The following is a 20210-nucleotide window of genomic DNA, read 5'->3' as shown; positions in this document are numbered from 1 at the left end:
ATTGGAAGAGAAATGCCAATTAAGCCAATTAAGAAAATCACAGCTCTTACTAAAGTGCTGTCCATGCAGACTATATTTTTTGAAAATAAATGCATCCTTTTCAGATTGACAAAGCTAGTGTGGGTCTTCAAAAGGCACGAGTCAAAGTGACTACTTTAATGGTGACATGACAACACACAGTATCGAATTTGGATCGGGCTCGTTGGGCAGCCGATACCAATCAAGGTATTTAGACACCTTCTGGTAGTAAACATTTTGTGGACAAATGTCAGTTAGTGGAATATGTGGAAAACACTTTATACAGTATATATTAGCATCAGCCATTAAATAACCCATATTGGTGAAAAACTACAAAGAATATTACAGCCATTAAAGGGGACCTATTTTGCTAAATTCACTTTTACATGGTGTTTGTACATAATTGTGTGTTGGCAGTGTGTGTTTGTGTACACAACCACCCTACGATATTAAAAGTGCACACACTCCTCTTTCTTATATTTCTATTAATCAAAAACAGTGTGTCCAAATGAATGGCTTTCGTTTCTGGCCTCGACCACGACTGGTGACAGACTCCATCCTATTATCATAGATCCTCCCCTGAGTGATCTACACACAGTCTGGAGCAGATACAGTGAGAAGAATAATGTCTCAGCTTCATAAGTGTCATAAGTGTTCTGTTATTGGCTGTAAAAGTGAACCTAAGAGTCTTCATGTACTCCCGACATCAGAGCCACTGGAGACGCAGTGGACAAAGTTTAGTTTTTTAATGAAATGTGCCCCAAAACATACAAAAATGTGTGTATGTTTGTGCAAGTTATTTTACACTGGACTGCTTTGTGATTGAGTGTCAATATAAAGCAGGATTTTCAAAAAATTTGATTCTCAAGCATGTATCAGTACCAACTATTCATGTTCCAGCTTTATAACCTGAAAATGTAAATATCGCACGCATGTATTTTGTGAATGTTTACAAATCGCCTTTCCGAATGTGCTTGTTAGCTGATTCTCAGGGGGCAGTGGTGGCTCAGTGGTTGAGGCCAGAAGGTAGGGGGTTCAAGCCCCAGCACCACCAAGATGCCACTGTTGGGCCCTTGAGCAAGGCCCTTAACCCTATCTGCTCCAGGGGCGCCGTATCATGGCTGACCCTGCACTCTGACCCCAGCTTAGCTGGGATATGTGAAAACTAATACATTTCACTGTATATATGCAAAAAACTGTGTGTATAATGTGTGACCAAAATAAAGGATTCTAAAGTTACCATTGTCTCTGATTGTATTCATGGAGACCAGATATACATATATACATATTCATACATACATGGCTGAACTGAACTCCGCTATTTTTGCTTGTCAGTATTGGTTCTGATTTGTTGTTCCTGTAGTATCTGAAGCAAGAGCTGTAAAGGCACAGCCCTCTTATGGAAAGGGGGCAGGGAGCAGCAGCTCATTTGCATTTAAAGAGACACACACACGAAAACAGCGTGGTTTTGATTCCACCCAAAAAGAGGCATTTACAACATGGTATAATAAATGATCCATGGGGTATTTTGAGCTGAAACTTCACAGAAACATTCTAGAGAAACCTGAGACTTATATTACATCTTGTAAAAAGGGGCATAATACGTCTCCTTTAAAGGAAAATGTGCAGTTTTGCTTTACAGAAGAATCAATTAGGGTTGTGCATCAACTTAAAGGAAATATTTAGCATTTCTCTCTCTCACTCTCTCTCTGCTTAAAGATTCCTTCTTAAATTAATTTGGTGTTTGAGTAGGAATTCGTTGAGGGAGTGCAAGTGAGAGAGAGAGCGAGAGAGAGAGAGAGAAAGAGAGATTGAACCCTCTGTGTACAGTATGAATATTTCAGAAGGCCGTGTTGTGTAGATGTGGGGCAGAGGGCTCTGAAAAGAGTGCCCTGCAGTCAAGCCTTTGATGTGTATAGCCCTGCCACAGCACTGATGTGCGGCAGGAAATGTGTGTGTGTGTGTGTGTGTGTGTGTGAGACAAGCAGGGGCGGGAAGCTTTATGAAAAAACATAATGATAATCATTAAGAGGAAACAAATATTTACTGTCTTTTCCACTCGTGCTGCTCGGCTTGTACTGCTGTTGTTAAAGAAACATCAAAACATATGTGCAAACTCCACCTTCAATCATACATTGCAATGCAATCCATTTTAGAGAGAGAGAGCGAGAGAGAGAGAGCACGAGTGAGCATCTATCTTATCTTGTGCTTCTCAGCTGTCGGCACTAATTCAATAAACTTCAGAGTAACAGTGAGCGCAAAAATGAAAGGGGAGGGGGTAAAGCTGGAGAAATAGGATGGAAGATGAGGATAAATGAAGAATCACTTCAGCTGCAAGAACAAATATTTAAATTAGAAGATGACAATTTGCAGCCTTTTCTAAAGGTGCGTTCACACTGGCTATGTTTACCCTGGCTAGGAATCAGCAGGGATCCGAAGCTACAACATTTTATCGATTTCTGGGGGTGATAAAATAATAGAATAATTGTGTGATCATTTCTGTTTATTGATTCAAAACAATCTTTTACTCATTTATCTTTATTGGAGTGCTGAACGCCATGCCTAAATTCTTCGTAGAGCCACAGAAGTAAAAACAAAACAATCAGAGGAAATGGCATAGCTTGGTTCTGTGTTGTTCAAAAATCGTTCCAGCATAGCTGTATGGAGGATCTGCATATACATTCTTACAAAAGAAACAAGTTATAAACTTATCTTCCTAGCTCTTAAGAGTTTGCATTTTGGTTAATTGAAAATATTTGGGGGGATTCACTAAGAATAAATTGTGGCCAGTAAAAGCACTGGTTATTTGCACTGGTTTAGCGCCCGATTCACTGAAGGAACTATGAAGATCAGGCAACAGCGCAACCACATCCACATAATCTGTGCTGAATTAATTTTGCAAGCGCAATCCCCAATCCTCACACTAAGAATGAGCACGATTAAATTATTAATCATTCTGTACAAGCTAGTCGACTATTAAAAACACTACTCGAATATCGCTTTGATTATTCTGCCGTGAGAAACGCTGAATTCTACTGCACTTTCATTCTGAATCTCAAAGCAAATCTTGCAGTTACACTTGTGTCCACTGGGGGCACTGTTGAATGTGTCGCATTTTATAAAAAGCCAACTTTCACCTCTTATTTTATTATCATTTGAATTAATGCATACAGTTTTAATGAAAAACATTCAGTTAAAGAGCTTATTTTGAAACCGTTCATGGTAACGTTTTGAATAAAACAATATATAAATTGAACGTAAGTGTCAAACTTGTTATTTTGAACTTTTTTTAATTCACGAGTAATCGGTTACTCGCTTTATTTGTGGGTTAGAGTACTCAACTACAAAATTACTCAAAAATGCCCATTTCTACCCCACACTCTGAAGGGGCTTTAAAGCATCACTTCACTACTGTGAGCCAGAATCATCTCTTCAACATACCGAAAGTGTGCTTTACTACAAAGTGCATCTTGATATACAGTTGGCAAGTTTTGACACTCTTCTCTATCATTTGCTAAATCATGAACTATCATGAACTAACAATGAACAATATTTTACAGCATTTTACAATCTTAGTTAATGTTAGTTACAAGAAAAAAAAACTAATGTTAACATATAGAACTTTTTATTTTAATGTATGAACATTTATTAATACACTATATTTTGGAATTAACATTAACCAAGATTAATACATAATATAAAATGGTGTTAATTGTTAGTTCATGTTAACTGATGTAGTGTTACCTACACTTCGTTCTTGGGTACATCATCTCTTTGAGAGTTCAGTTCTCACATGCTGCATTAAAAACGGCTGTTTTATATTGATATAAAACTTGACAATTGGTTGTGCGAATATTCTGTTCTTTTAGAATAATCTTGCAGTTGAAAAGGTAATATCTTGATATAATACCTCCGCTTTGGAATATCAGTGAGCAGTAAGGGTTAAAAGTGTTTCAGTGTTTTTAGATGAAAGATTTGACCTAGCAACGTTGCCGTTGATTTCATTGTCATTGTCAGTTAGCTGCGACATAATGTCTTATTCATTGTGAAACTGTGTTTCCTTAATGGCATGAATCACATTGAAGGCCTAGACTTTAAATGCAAGGCCCGCCACTGGTTTCAAGTGGGCATATATACAGTATACCAGCTATTTTACACTTAATTTTACACTCAAAATTAACTTCATTCAAGTCAAAAATATGATTTGAATCAACCTGAATAAATTAGAATACATGGTTACACCAACAAAACTGATTTTAAGGGTTAAATCAGGTAGAAATAGCTTTATAAGGAAACAATTGCAGATTGCCACTTTTTACAGAGTTCAACGATTTCAAACTTGGCTCATCCAGATTTTCATCAGATTTTAGAGCAGACATTTAATCCTGGGCTGTTCTCAGTCTCATGGAAACCAACTGTAAGAGAGTTTCCAAAGGTGTACATTTTCAAAGTTTACCCTGCAAAAGTTCAGCTACTAGAAATTAAAATATATTAGTATCATCCACTACGACTTGTATGATGCTATCCACCAATGACATCTAATGTTAAGTATGGAGCCCCATTTGAGTCTGAATATGATCTGTAGCGATTCTATTCAGAGCTAGAGCTCTATTCAGAGCTAGCAAAAGAAGAGGGAAATTGTATCTCGTCGATTCTTAGATATTTTGGTTGCTTGAGTAAACAGGAGCAGTGTTGATCTTCACCTCTCTCTCTCTCTCTCTCTTTCTCTGTACCGTGAGTGTACCCAGTGCTGTTTGTCTGAAGGAGAAGTGCACATACGCTAGTGCTGACATAAAAAACTTCAAACGTACAGGTCCCAGACCTGCCCGATGTCAATTGTCACTTGACCTCCATGACCCTGTGCGGAGGCTGCCTCAGTGGACAGAAGCTGTGTGAGTTTAATCAAGGCTTCTCTCATTTCAAAGGCTTTGAGAACTCTTGTGCCATCCACACACACAGAAAAGCAAACTAAAACAGGTCCCTCTAAAAGAAAGAGTTCATGCCTTTTGGATGGAGGAAAATAGGGAATGAGGGAGAGAGGAGCAGCGGGACCTCCTCGTCTAATTTTGCAAGACATCTGCGTAACAGGGGTGCGCTAGAGTGCTTACAGCAATTACCAACCATGCAAAGGCCGCATGTTCCAAGATTTTCAGTTCTGTGCACTTCCATTACACGCTCCACACACGGGTGTACGTACTTCTTTCAATTCATGTCGTTTGTCACTTGTGTGTTCCAGAAATGGAACATAAATGTCCGCTACCATTAATCTCAAAAGACAGGTACGATGCAAATCCCCTTATGCATCTAACCTTAAATACAAAATACGTTTTAAACTGCAAAAAAACTAAAAAACGAAACTAAAATCGTGGATGACTGACATGCGCGAGTCTGGTAAAACAGTGAAGTATTTTACATGCTATCACTAAGCTACGTCACCTAGCACTGGATTGGGCTGGCAAAAAAATATACTTTTGTATAATTTTTTAACCGCAAAATATATTTTGCGCATTTTTCTGACCTTTATGATACAACCATTTTGGTGTTTCTACACTAGAGGGCACACAAAATAATTTTTGCCAGCGAGAAATACATGAACTGCAGGTTTGAATGTTATTTAAGACTGATGAAATTGAAAGAACGGTAAACCTCAGAATGTTATTTGCGTACCCCCATTGTCACCTCACATACCCCCAGGGGTAAGCATACCCCAGTTTGGGAAACACTGCAGTATGGTGATGCATCTGAGCGGCTAGTCATGTTAACCTCATATAGAAGAGCAACAAAAATTTGAATTATTTGCATGCCATTCAAGAATGTAAAAGCAAACAAAGATATTATTTTTAAATAAATAATAACTGAAGGTTGTTTCGATTAAAATTGTGGTGAGGGAGCCTTTTACCTCAAGCAGGGGGCCTTTTACCCAAAGTGCGGAAGCCTTTTACCCCAAGCATTGGGCCTTTTACCCCAAGTGAGGAAGCCTTTTACCCCAAGAATTGGGCCTTTTACCCCAAGTAAGGAAGCTTTTTAACCCAAGAATGGGGCCTTTAACCCCAAGCAAGGGAGCCTTTTAACCCAAGCATGTGGGCTTTTACCCCAAGTGAGGAAGCCTTTTACCCGAAGTGAGGGAGCCTCTTACCCCAAACATGGGACATTTTACCCCAAGTGAGGGAGCCTTTTACCCCAAGCATGGGGGCTTCTACCCCAAGTGAGGAAATCTTTTACCCCAAGCATGGGGCCTTTTACCCCAAGTGAAGAAGCCTTTTACCCCAAGCAAGGGAGCATTTTACCCCATGTGAGGAAGCCTTTTACCCCAAGTGAGGGAGCCTCTTACCCTATGCATGGGGGCTTTTACCTCAAGTGAGGAAGCCTTTTACCTCAAGTATGGGGGCTTATACCGCAAATGATGGAGCCTTTTACCCCAAGTGAGGAAGCCTTTTACCCCAAGCATGGGGCCTTATACCCCAAGTGATGGTGCCTTTTATCCCAAGTGAGGGAGCCTCTTATCCCGAGCATGGGGCATTTTACCCCAAGAAAGGGAGGCTTTTACCCCAAGCATGGGGCTTTCACCCCAAGTGAGGAAGCCTTTTACCCCAAGTGAGGGAGCCTCTTACCCCAAGCATGGGACATTTTACCCCAAGTGAGGGAGCCTTTTACCCCAAGCATGGGGGGTTCTACCCCAAGTGAGGAAATCTTTTACCCCAAGAGAAGAAGCCTTTTACCCCAAGCCAGGGAGCATTTTACCCCATGTGAGGAAGCCTTTTACCCCAAGCATGGGGCCTTTTACCCCAAGTGAGGAAGCCTTTTACTCCAAGCAGGGGGCCTTTTACCCCAAGTGAGGAAGCCTTTTACTCCAAACAGGGGGCCTTTTACCCCAAGTGAGGGAGCCTTTTACCTCAAGCATGGGGGCTTTTACCCCAAGTGAGGAAGCCTCTTACCCTATGCATGGGGGCTTTTACCTCAAGTGAGGAGGCCTTTTACCCCAAGCATGGGGGCTTATACCGCAAATGATGGAGCCTTTTACCCCAAGTGAGGAAGCCTTTTACCCCAAGCATGGGGCCTTATACCCCAAGTGATGGATCCTTTTATCCCAAGTGAGGGAGCCTCTTATCCCAAGCATGGGGCATTTTACCCCAAGTGAGGGAGGCTTTTACCCCAAGTATGGGGGCTTTTACCCTAAGTGAGGAAGCCTTATACCCCAAGCATGGGGTATAAGCTCTTACCTCTGTGTAAAAGGCTCCCTCACTTGGGGTAAAAGGCCTCTAGAGGGTTTAAAGTGATATTGTGTAGATTTAGGACCAATAGTTACAGGGCAGAATTTGACAACTAATAATTTGAGACAGCAAGATGCTTTTTTTGAGTAACAAATTAAGGTGGTGCTTACTCCAAATAACTACATCAGAAAAAGTCAACCATTTCCTGTTAATTTCAAACACATTTGGCATGTTATTACATCTCAAGTATTCTATAAACAAACTAATCTCTATTATGATTGGATCAGTCAATGCGAGCCAACTTTGAACATTTTTCATAACAAATCTATTCGCCCCACTTAAGAAAAACAGTGTGATTAATAGGGCACTTTAACATTTTAACACTTTAACGTTTGCCCCTGCAACAGGGGGTCTTTTTACCCCAAATACTATTCTTACACTTATTGAACATTTATTGAAACTTTTTTTATTTAATCACCTTAAAAATAACTGAAAATGATAAATCAGTGTTTTGTCTCAATGTAAATATGTTAAATTCAGGTATTTTCATTAGCTACAATAATTTGCAACATTTTAAAAAATATTAAACATTTGATCATATTGCCTCAAAATAAACCTTAAAACTTAAAAAAAATATTTGCAGTGCATCATGACAAACAAGTGTTTAGGAAAGTACTGTGGTAGTTTTTTTATGCTATTTAGTGTTTTGGGAGAAAAAAAAAAAGAAAAGTGCCCTTAAACCTGCAGAGCCTTTAGCCACGTTGTACCCTACTCTAAACTGAAAAAAGAAACAGACTTTAAAAGCAACAATCTTGTTCTTTCTCCTTTTCGAAACAAGCCAAGTAAACAACGTTATTCAAGCAACATTGAATAATAAACCGATACAAAGGCTTTCTGCGCTGTGGTTTATTTGTGTGCATGTGTGTGTTAGGAATGTGCGCTGCATTCATTTAACTTGACATGGGCGAGATGAGGGCCCCTCTTCCTCCCTGTGGCTGGAATAAAATGAACGTTGAGTTGAAATTCTAAAATGGTTAGCACTTTTATGAGTATTTCAATTATTCAGAGGGTGAGAAATTAACGAGGCTATAGGAAGCACATGAGGGCTGCACAATGAGATCCTGGGGAAAAATGAGAGAGAGGAAAAGAGGCAATTTAGTCTTTCTGTCTCAAGACAGCAAAATTTGTGCTTTAGCAAATAGTAAAAAGTAATGCATAATATTGTTCATATTTATAGACTCATATATCGGAAAGGCCGATGGGGGCTTTTACCCCAAGTGTGTGGAGTACTATCATTTCTTACATTCCGGTAATGCAAATTGGAGGGTAAACTGTGCATAATCATCATGACGATAATGTCACAATGTAAAAAATATGAATGAATTATTTTCTAAATGCAAAATATTCTTTGTGTTACTGTAATATTGTATATCTTTCTTTTATTTATTTATTTTGGAGTAAATCAGGTTTCCTGAGAATCACCCTATTACAATATAAATGAAAGGATTTGGTGTTCATGTTATTTTCTGTCACTGAATTGTATTATGTATATATCCGCATTTTACCGGCCACCCGCTCTCTGTAGATATCGGTATCAAAATGCATCGCCCATTGAAAAAAACCATGTCAGTTGACTGCTTATCATGCAAAATAAAGATTACAAATGTAGACTTTTAAAACTATTATCTCTTCAACTGTTCTCTTTGTGATGTCATAATCGATTGTATTTTGAATCTTGAAAGTGTTAGGCTGTGTTTTTTTTATTTTTTTTTTTACTTAAAACAGACCAGAACGTGTGCACAAGAGCCAAAGATCAATTACACTCTTATTAAGAAGGGCTGCTGAAATAAAGGCACAGGACCTCTGGGGTCACACTCGGTTATTTCTGCTAGATCAGGTTAAACAGAAAAAAGGCAACAACCAATTTCAGGTGGAAGTGGAGGAAAGGTAATGAGGGCGCAGGTGAACAACCGATTTCAATCACAAAGAGGAGAGGGGATACAGAGAGAAAGCGAGGGAGCAAATAAAAAGGGATGAAGGAAAGGAGTGAGCCTCCTTCACAGACATATGAAGACCAAAAAAAAATTGATTTGCATATCCAGAAGGAAATAGCAGTGCTTTCAAGGTAGCAAAAGAAAAGTATTGAAGTTTTAGGAAAGCTTACTAGGTTTTAGGTTCTGCGTAAATGAAATTCTGCATCAGAGCCACCTTGAATTTTGCCATTCACACTCAGAGTGCATCATTTTCTGTCAATTGTGCATGAGAATAAACGCAACGCACATAACCATCCTTGCAGTGTAAAGGCACTTATATGGTAAAACAGATGCAAGAAAAAAAGACCCATCATAAATCAGTACGCAAATAAACGCAAAAAAGAAGGACAATCACAATATCGTACACTCATTTTACAAAGATGTCATCTCTTTTAATTTGATTTTGAATGGCGAACATTTTAACAAATTAGCTCAATGGAAGACTATTAAAGTTTAAATCTTAAATTTCTTAAAAATTATAAAGTTTATAAAAAGCAAAACTGGACAGCACACCTGTGACTGAAATTATCAACATAACACAACTGCTACTTGGATCTAAAATGAGTTGTGTTGGTGAACCCTAATGTATTAAGGTTGATTCAGTGATGTTGAATAAAACAAAACAAAAATAAAGAATCAAGTAACCTAAAAACAGACATAGTTGAATGATGTGACAATACAGTCACCAAAAATCATGCAAACTCCACGAAGGTTGATGTGACACGATAAGCACCAGAACATACGATTTCTGTTGCTTTGCATTTGCTCCATGAGAACAAGATGAAACACAATTGAACGAGTACATAGAAGAAGGTGGAAGGAACCAAAACGGATACAATCGTGTCAGTTCTTGATCAGAATGCTACACAGAGGAAAAAAGTCCCCCTTTCTGAAGTCTCTCTTTGAATCACAAGGTCACGTTGAAGGGTCTTAACAAGGGTTACAACAGTCAAACCAGCCCATCTGACACCAACAATCATGCCATGCTCCAAACGACTGAGATCACAATTTTTCCCCATTCTGATGGCTGATGTGAACATTAACTGAAGCTCCTGACCCGTATCTGGATGATTTTATGCACTGCTGCCACACAATTGGCTGATTAGATAATTGCATGGATGATTGTCGTGCCAGATGGGCTTGTTTGGGTATTTCTGTAACTGTTGATCTTTACGCACAACAGTGTCTAGAATTTACTCAGAATGGTGCCAAAAACAAAAAACATCCAATGAGCGGCAGATTTGTGGATGGAAATGCCTTGTTAATGAGAGAGGTCAACAGAGAATGGTCAGATTGGGTTGAACTGACAAAGTCTACGGTAACTCTGTACAATTGTGGTGAGAAGAATATAATCTCAGAATGCTATTTTGAAATGCACGAGAGGGACCTACACAATATTAGGCAGGTGGTTTAAATGTTGTGGCTGATCTGTGTAAATTCCACCATATGAAGGCAAATGACCACATACAAATACTTTATCCATCAACGGACTTTCTCTATCACTCGTGGACAGATAGGTATGAGTCATATCTGCGTTAAAAACTGATAATTCCTTATTCAATTTTAATTTAATTCATTATTCATACTATACTGATGAACATGCCAGAGTTTGTTATGCATATGCTCAAGGAGTGCTACGTGCATACGGAACAGTTTAGAAGTGTCGGCTGATCAGACCAGTGTCTGATATGTGATATATATTTACAATGTCATGTGAACAACCAAACAAGAAATCAGATTTGAGCAAAAAAAAAAATTGATGTGGGCCACATTCAGTTACGTTGTGAACGTAGGACAATTGCTGTTGATGTGCAGGAGCAATGTGCATACAGTAACGTGATTAGGAAAAACATGGCTACGTTCATCAGAGCACCCACAGCCTTCTGTGTGCTGTCACAAAATTCCTCGCTAAACCACCTAAAAAGATGGCTGCATTTCAAGCAACATGAAATCAAAACTGACACTATATACTTTCTTAATAACTGGTCTTATAGTACACAATTCATCAGTGCACTTTATTCCAGAGGAAAAATCTTTTGTCTTGTCTTTGTCATCTTTTTCTTAAGAGGAGAGATGCCAAATTGTAAGATCCAATCAATTCCTGATGGATCCTCAAGTCACATCTAGGGCTGGTTGATCCCCCCCATTCCATTAGATATCGATATTTATCACCATGATATACATTTCATGCCATTAATTGGGGAGGAAATGCATTCCATATACATGTATTTCTTGGACCTCAAGAATGAATGTAATCATCGACAGGATATGCTTTTAATTTAAAGTTCAAGAAGTATACTCAATTTAGGATTTAATCCTACATTAGATGTGTGATCTCTTTTCAATGAAATTTCGCCAATTACATCATGTTTAGCGCACGCTTGACTCCACTGAAAGACTTTCTTGCGACACACCACACTCCAGCTCAGTAGGTGGCAGTAATGCGCCATGATCTTGACTGCCAACCGCCAATTAACATCAAATCAACAAATGAAATACATTCTTGCCTTTGTCAACAAGTTAGCGGATGTGAATTTTAACTTTTTTTGCTCAGTAAATATCAATATCATTTTATCACCCAGCCCAAGTAAAGCCCTACAATCTCATTTAACATCCTGTTTCTCTCGGAAAAGCGTCACACTTCAGAGGTAAAATGCACTGTGAGTGCCATTTCATATTGCCTTTAAAAAGGAATGAAGGAAAAAAAATCCTTTTCTAAATGTTTCCCATTTATTTGAGTGAATGTGCAGTTTTGTGTTCATGTCCAGCAAAGCAAGCCTCTGGTAAACACGATCATTATCTCTCAAATCTAAAGAAGCCTTTCCTTTCCCAGAACACTGCTCTATAAGCAAGAAGGTGATTAAAGGGAAAGCAGTGGAGAACAGGGCTGCTACAAGAAAGGAAACACAGGAACCACAGGCGATCTAAAGAAGACCAATGGATGTAAATAATGATGCAGCCTTTTTAATCTTATTCATGTGACTGCTGAAGAACACTTGCATCTATCGGTGTGTTGACACAGCTCAGTCTCCACAGTGCAAGTTCATACTTAAAATGAACCGATCTTGTGAAATGATGGTCCATCACACAGAAAATGAGAATTGGAGTAGTGTATAAGCTTTGTAATATCACCACCATGCCAGAGAAGTAATTGTAATAGCACATTCAGCAGTCCAAAAGAATAAAAAAAAAAACATAGCCGAGACGCTACACAGCTACCGCGATGATGAATAACGCTGGAACAGTGCATCCGCCATGAAGACTTTTCCCTCCAAACCACAAACCACTACACGTGGACTGAACAACCTGGTTTTAAATTGCACAATATGCAGTGTATGACAATTTATTTTGATAAAAATATTGCAATTCAGAGCCACAGCTGGGGGCAATATAAAAACCAAGAGCCTTAAAATCCCAAAACTATCGATTTCTGCCTGTCCAGTATATAGACCATAATACTATTAAAGGTGTTTTGTGTCTGATGTAGTCCAAACCTATTATAAAGTTTTCTAAATCAGGAAAATGTATATTAGACATAAAAGGGAAGTGCATACTATGACTGAAGCTTAGGAAAAGTATAAGATTTGACAGATCGGCTCATGTGATTTGAAAGGGTCCACAAAACAGCATAGCTAAGGAATTAAAAAATGACATCAACAAGAAAGCTAAAAACGAAACGTACAACAACTCTAAATCACAAAGTAAGAGCATAAAAATGATCTTGAAACAAGCCAAGCTGACTTGTGCAGGGTAAAGTTTTACGGCCATTTCCCCATGGTTACTCACATATGCACGTGTGGTGGTTGAAAGCGGCTCTGGTTAATGTTGTAGTGGGTGAAGGCCTGCGTGGGGTTGGAGCTGTACTCGTCCACCGAGATGGTCACTTTGCCTTGTGACGGCATTCCGTGGGCCATTCTTTCTCCGCGTCACACATGAGAAACTTCACCAGGATCCTGGAGCGACCCACACAGTCGGCATCCTTCAAAACCACCCCTTAAAAGCGGAAAAGAATCCTTGATAGCACCAATGTGGAGAAAAATACTACCTGTAAAGAAAGAGTGACATTTAAAAGACATTACGATGTGTAAACGGTTGCATGAAATAACCATATGAGTAATACACCGAAAACATGTATATGCAGGGAATAACTAAACTGCAACAGAGGAGAGCAAGATTAATCACTTTGATTTGGATTGTGGAATATGTGTCAATTTAAATTAGAAAAAAATATTGTTTTCTGGAAACCGTATTAAAGTATTGTATATGCTTTATATCCAGCTTACTTGAGGTAGATGTTGCTACATGAAGCACATTTTTAAGGATAACGGACAAATCATTTAACAGATTGTATAAAAACAAAAATTCTACATCTGTGTAAATATTTAAGTAGATTGATGTTTTTCAGGCAAATTTGTATGAATGAGAATTTCTGATATTTCCATAAAATAAAAATAGGAAAACACAATTTTAATTTGTATGTATTTGTTTATTTAACAGGGACACTAGGCATTGTTACAAACAGACAACTGAAGCCGTATGCATAGGGCACGCTGCTATGATGTCATTAAAATGTCATCATTTGTATTACGCCGAAAGTACGTAGTACGTATTCACGCCGAAAAAATGGTCAGAACCGCCTCAGAACTGAAAATGCACAACAATTCCACTTATTAACTTTAACAGAACTTACAAAACTCTAATGAAAATAGTACTTTCATAAATTACTGAAACAATGTATCAATCTATGTATAAAAAATTATTTTGTGATGACATAAAAATAGCAGAAAAATGTTGTACTAATTACATTGAATAAATTAAAGCGTGAACTTGAATTTATCAACTAAATTCTACATTCAAAGTAAATTCTCTATGCTCTAGCTTTTAAAAAAATATTATTTATGATTGTTTGTTGCCTTTACCATGTATCAGTCCTAAAGTAGAAAACCTTGTCATATTTAGGTCTATTTGCTGATTTGAGTAAATTTCACTAGTAAATTTAATAAGTTTCACTCCCAGCATGCACTGTGCTTGAATAATTAATGAGCATGCATGATTTCACTGCTTACAAATTTTATTTTTCACAATTTGTATTGTTATATTTATTACATCATAATTTTGAAGTTACACTTTGTACGTTTTTTTTTTTTTGTGCAGTCTGAAATTCATTATCTACTCAAAATGACCCATTCAAGATAAAATAAAATTATCTATTGATGGTCACGGTCATCGTGTTTTGTGCACCAATTGTTGAAGTCTGCGTGTACAGCTTTATATCTTCTTTTTATAGCCAGTAATGCAAGGAGATGTTGTTCATTTCAACCCGATCTCATGAAAAGTCGTAGATAATTTCGAGGTGGCTAAATGTCACGCGATTTTCTTCGCATAAAGTCGTACGACTTCATCACGTGCAAATTCCAGGAAGTAAGCGCAAGTTTCACGCACCAGGGGTTAAGGAGATACTTATTACTATGATGCCCTTACCCAAACTCCTTATCTAAACTTAACCAATCAGAAGAGTGCATAAACATGATAGGAAGCTGTTGTGTGTGACAGAAGCAAGTAACTTTTGCTTATTTTTGCTTATTAAACGAAGTCCAGCGACATCATTGGCTATAGTGAAAGTCGTAGGAATTCAATAGAGTGCAGTCGCGATGATATCATACAAATTAGCCAAATTTAGAAAAGTCGCAGGACTTTTTCATGACTATGTTTATTGATGTCCAATGTATATCATATTTGTAAGTAGAAGTTACTGTATTTACTAAAATGTTTAAGTTATATTTACTGACTCACTTGAATCAATATTATGTCAGGAAGTTGAGTAGATATTACTTAATTTTATACCATTAAGATTACTTAGAAAAACTGTGTACAAAAACTTGCACATTAGACATTAAGTAAATCTTACTAATTTCAACGTGGTCAAAAACTAATAATTACAACTGACACCACTTATCACTTGAGCACAACTGTTAATATCAAAACATTATACTTCAAAATATTTCAATTTATTAAAAAAAAAAATATTTTAAGTAATTGGGGGTGTACTGGAGAAAATATAAAGCTGTATTAAGTTTGTTTTTTGTACTCATCGCAGTACATTAATCGCGACCTGCCCCTGTCACTGTTAAACCAATACTGAACTACTGTCTCTCAACCCTCACAAAAAAACGTCCATTCATACAATAACACCAAACTGTGTTCTAAACTGTCTAAATGAGGACTTCCGCTCGGCGCGTTTGTTACATTATAACTTGTGTTGGTTACAGTTACATTGTTTCCATTGTTTCTGAATAGAACGCCTCACTAACAGAGCAGCTAATAAAATCTACTATCAGTTTTCTTTTCTCAACTTCCTTCTTCTAACGTAACAATACTAAAATAGATATTAAATCCCATAAAATATATAAATATCTTTATTTTTACAATTAGTTAAACAGGCAATATAGTTTGCTTAAATGTGAAGAAAAAAAATCGAAATAAAAACTGTGGACTTAATTAAAGTCCATAAAATTGCATAATGAATATTCATATTCAATGCCTCACTTATTCTGCAAACATCCTCACCTTAGCTAGCTAGCCACCACTAGCATAGCTGCCTAGAACCCTGCCACTGCATTTATTAGATAAAGCCCGTGTTATTTTACGCTCAACTCTTTTCTGCTTTCCAGCTGAATAATGCGAGGGAACGATCAGAATAAAGGCTTCATATTTCAAATCTAGTTTGATGCTCTATATACCAGTCTCAGTCAGAGCAAAAGAGACCAAGTTGAACCTATGTCACCCCATACTACAACATCACCGACATTTCGACTTAAAAACACGCACCATACGCGCAAACTCGCGTGTATTTGCGTCTAACGCGGCCGCCGTGAAGGGTGATCGTTCCCCGGGTGAGTGGCCGCGCTGACACCGCTGCTCTCGCTCCGTCAATGACAAGCCACCTCTAACCCGTTTGTGTCTATTTTGTTATTCTCTCCCTATCTAAACGTGAATTTCCAAGCTGTTCATCGCATAATTCGTGAATTCCCCCCTCTCTCTCTCTCTCTCTTTCTTTCTCTCTTTCTCGCCCACCTCTAAGGATGTTGCTCCATACACGCCGGGAAATGCAGATGTCGGTAGCCGAAGGGGTGGCACTCGGAGCCGGGCAGGGGCAGGACCCTCGACCCTAGGAGACCCTCCGGCGAGCTGGAGGAGCGCAGCGGCGAGACGCGGGAAAAGCAGCTCGGGCAGGCGGCGAGTCTCGCTCTGACTGGCGGAGAGGGGGAGTGAGTCTAGACCGCAGTGGAGGAAGAAAGGACTGCCACTGGGGTCAGAGAGCAGCGACAAGAGCATAGCCTCCGTACAAGCATGGCGGAGCGAGTGTGTGTGAGTGTATATGTGTGTGTTGTTACTCCTCCCCTCTTTAAAAGAGTCTGCCATGATACGCGTTCACACGTGGAGAGAAGAGAGGTCTTCTTCTGCAGCTTATATTCTCGCCTCTTTCTAAAATGTCCTTTATTGTTTAGTACATTAATTTGATGTAAATAAAAAGGAGCTCATTTCAAACTAAAAAGACTTTAAGGTACGACTGGACGGAACTGGCTATTTAGGCTACATTTTGATGGATACACCAGAAAGAAGATTGTGTAAAAGACATTAAAAGCAGTGGGTTTTAATTGCTGTCAATATAAAGTGGTGTTTGCAATGTTTTCTAACTACACTGGTGGTAGGTGGAGATTTTATTCATTAATTTTCTATTTGGATCCAGATCTGAATGTCATATCTATGTAACTATATATATATATATATATATATATATATATATATATATATATATATATATATATATATTCAGTATATATACATATACACACCTATCAGCCACAACATTAAAACCACCTGCCTAATATTGTGTAGGTCCTCCTTGTGCTGCCAAAACAGCGTGGTACAGAGTGGTTATCTGAGTTACCATAGACTTTGTCAGTTCAAACCAGTTTGGCCATTATCAGTTGACCTCTCTCAACAACAAGGCATTTCCATCCACAGATCTGCCACTCACTGGATGTTTTTTATTTTTGGCACCATTCAGAGTAAATTCTAGACACTGTTTTGAATGAAAATCCCAGAAGATCAGCAGTTTCAGAAATACTCATCCAGCCCATCTGGCACCAACAATCATCCATGCAATTATCTAATCAGCCAATCTAATCAGCAGTGCATAAAATCATGCATATACTGGTCAGGAGCTTCAGTTAATGTTCACATCAACCATCAGAATGGGGAAAAATTGTGATCTCAGTCGTTTGAAGCGTGGCATGATTGTTGGTGGCAGACGGGCTGGTTTGAGTATTTCTTTACCTACTGATCTCCTGGGATTTTCACACACAACAGTCTCTAGAATTTACTCAGAATGGTGCCATAAACAAAAAACATAGTAAAAAACAAGTGCAGATGGAAACGCCTTGTTGATGAGAGAGGTCAACAGAGAATGGCCAAACTGATTTGAACTGACAAAGTCTACAGTAACTCAGATAACCGCTCCGAGGGGGACCTGCATAATATTAGGCAGGTGGTTATAATGTTGTGGCTGATCGTGTGTGTATGTATGTATATATATATATATATATATATATATATATATATATATATATATATATATATATATATATATATATATATATATATATTCTAATCACCAGATAGCTTAATTGAACATTTACATTTGTCTCTAACCTTAACAAATCAACATGACAGGAGTGCTTCAAAAATAAATTATTTACTCAGCTTGAAAACTTCCAAGTATGCTTGCCCTTATTCATTTGTTGCTTTTCATGTGTTTTGCATTTGCTTTTTATCCCTGTAAGCTAAAATCATTGTGCAAATTCTTTGCAAAGAGAAATGATGGCATTGGAGATTCCATGAAGCTCTGCTTTACATTACTGTTTTGTATGGCAAAGGGTAAGGTGAAATATTCAATAATGCACATTTCTGACTTGTTTAAATTTCCACAAATTCACACACCCTCTTACATACAGAAGCACGCACAACTAAGCGACATTTCAATTTGACTTTCCTCTTATCTCTGGAAAATGTATTTCATCAACTAGCTGGCGAGCAATAATGTGAAGGCAGAATTGGGATTTTATTTGTGGAGGCCGCGGTTAAACACTGCACCATCATTTGCTCCTCCGACTCCACGAGAGTGCGATGATAGATACAGCTTCAAATGTCACTGAAGAAATGGCCCCTGACATGAATGTTTTATTCAGTCTTCTTCCCCTGATCACATCTATACAATAGAAAATATAAATGTTATGCAGAATGCTTAAAAAATACACTATATATTTTATAACCTTCTATAAAAGAGGGGCAAAATGACCCCATGAAAATGGAAATTGAATCAAAGCTATATTAGCTGGGAGGGGGGATAGATTCTGTGTGATGCATGGTGAGTCATTTTCCCTTAACCCAAATCTGGTAGTAGGGGCACAGTGGGGCTTTGGGACACACACACACACACACACACACACACACACACACACACACACACACACACACACTCAGAGATTTATGTCAATTACACATACAGTATTGTCACCCTCTGAATTAGAATATCTATAAAGTGACGTCAAAGGTTGACTAGAGTAGAAGAGAAAAAAAAACAATATTCCCAATTCTGGATAACGTTGTGCTATGTGAAGGTGAGGCACTATTGCTGAACTGTATTTTTGTTACTTCACAGCTCAGTCAAAAGTAGTAATGTATGTGGTATAACTAATACAAAATTGAATGAACAAGGACTCTAAATGTGCAATTTTCATCTTATACTTATTCATACTTTAGCTTTTTATAGTCAACATGAAACCCATTTTACTTCCATAATGTGACATACCTTGAATGCACTATAAGTTGCTGTGCACAAAGTGACATAAATAAGGGAAAACAAAAAAAAAGTATGGTAGGACTTTATAGCTTTTATTCATCAGTAATTGATTGGAATGTGAAAGTGGCATTTGGACAGCGTTCACCCCGCAGCTGACAGTGGCCCTGATTTTTTCACTCACATGTGACACAGGTCTGTTAATTGGATGACAGTGTGAACAGCCACAAGCTCACTGAATTTGACTTTTTCGAATCCGATCCGGGCCACTTTCGTATGTGGAAATAAATAAAATCTGATTTTTTCCAATGGGCAAACTACCAGGTCAGATTTATTGTGATTTTTACATCAATCTAACACAACATTTGTTATTTGTGCTCTTGATTTCAGGCTTAGAAAGATGTCTAATATTTTAAAAGTTTTAATTGCAAAATATCTTTTGTAGTTAATGCATTCAATTCTTCTATAAGGAAAGAAAAAATGATGGCCTCAACAGTTGGGTTGTTTGGTTTGTTTGGACTACACGTTATAAAATAATGTGCATGTAAAGATACATAGATAGATTTATGTATTGTACTGTAAATGCTCTGCATGAGTGGGAAACACAGTTTCCACATTTCTCAACCCACTTTTGAGGAGGCTTTTTGACCGGAATGTGGAGGCTAAAGCTCAAGTTCATCATCTCGATGTAAGATGCCTTTTTTAAAATCTATAATTTTATGCTGTTATTGCTGTAACTTTTATTAAATAATGTTAACCGGCATTCATTTGTTTAATATAATTTTCCCTTCAGCTAATATCGATGCTTTTACAGCCCAGGTGATGTCAGCCAAAAAAGAAATGTTGTTTTGAATCAACAAAACCTAACTCCCTACACTAAACCTAAATAATAGTGTCATAAAAAGCAAATGTGAGGAGAAAAATGCATTTGCTGAAACAACCATGTCAGTTGATAAAAGTCATTGTTGTTGTTGCACCTATATGTAATATGTATAAATATCTACATTTGCTGAAAGATTGCAAATACTTTTTTTTTATGCAGTAACATGCACTGATGAATCATGCACAATAAGACCAGCAATGTGT

The 20210-nt window shown here is 37.9% G+C and overlaps 1 protein-coding gene across 1 annotated transcript in view; it reads right to left on the bottom strand.

The window, feature by feature from the left end:
* Nucleotides 1–16716, bottom strand: part of LOC127621529 (metallophosphoesterase MPPED2-like) — an 84860-nt gene extending 68144 nt beyond the window's left edge. The window contains exons 1-2 of the mRNA XM_052095217.1: nucleotides 16337–16716; nucleotides 13049–13307 (exon numbers count right to left, since the gene is read on the bottom strand). Coding sequence (XP_051951177.1) covers nucleotides 13049–13176 — 128 coding nt within the window. The 5' untranslated portion in view covers nucleotides 13177–13307; nucleotides 16337–16716. The remainder of the gene's footprint in view (nucleotides 1–13048; nucleotides 13308–16336) is intronic.
* Between the last annotated feature and the right edge of the window lie 3494 nt (nucleotides 16717–20210).

Source organism: Xyrauchen texanus, chromosome 1 (genome assembly GCF_025860055.1).
Source record: "Xyrauchen texanus isolate HMW12.3.18 chromosome 1, RBS_HiC_50CHRs, whole genome shotgun sequence".
Lineage (NCBI taxonomy): Eukaryota > Metazoa > Chordata > Actinopteri > Cypriniformes > Catostomidae > Xyrauchen > Xyrauchen texanus.
The sequence above is the reverse complement of the archived record's forward strand: the minus strand, read 5'-3'. Positions and strand labels throughout refer to the sequence as shown.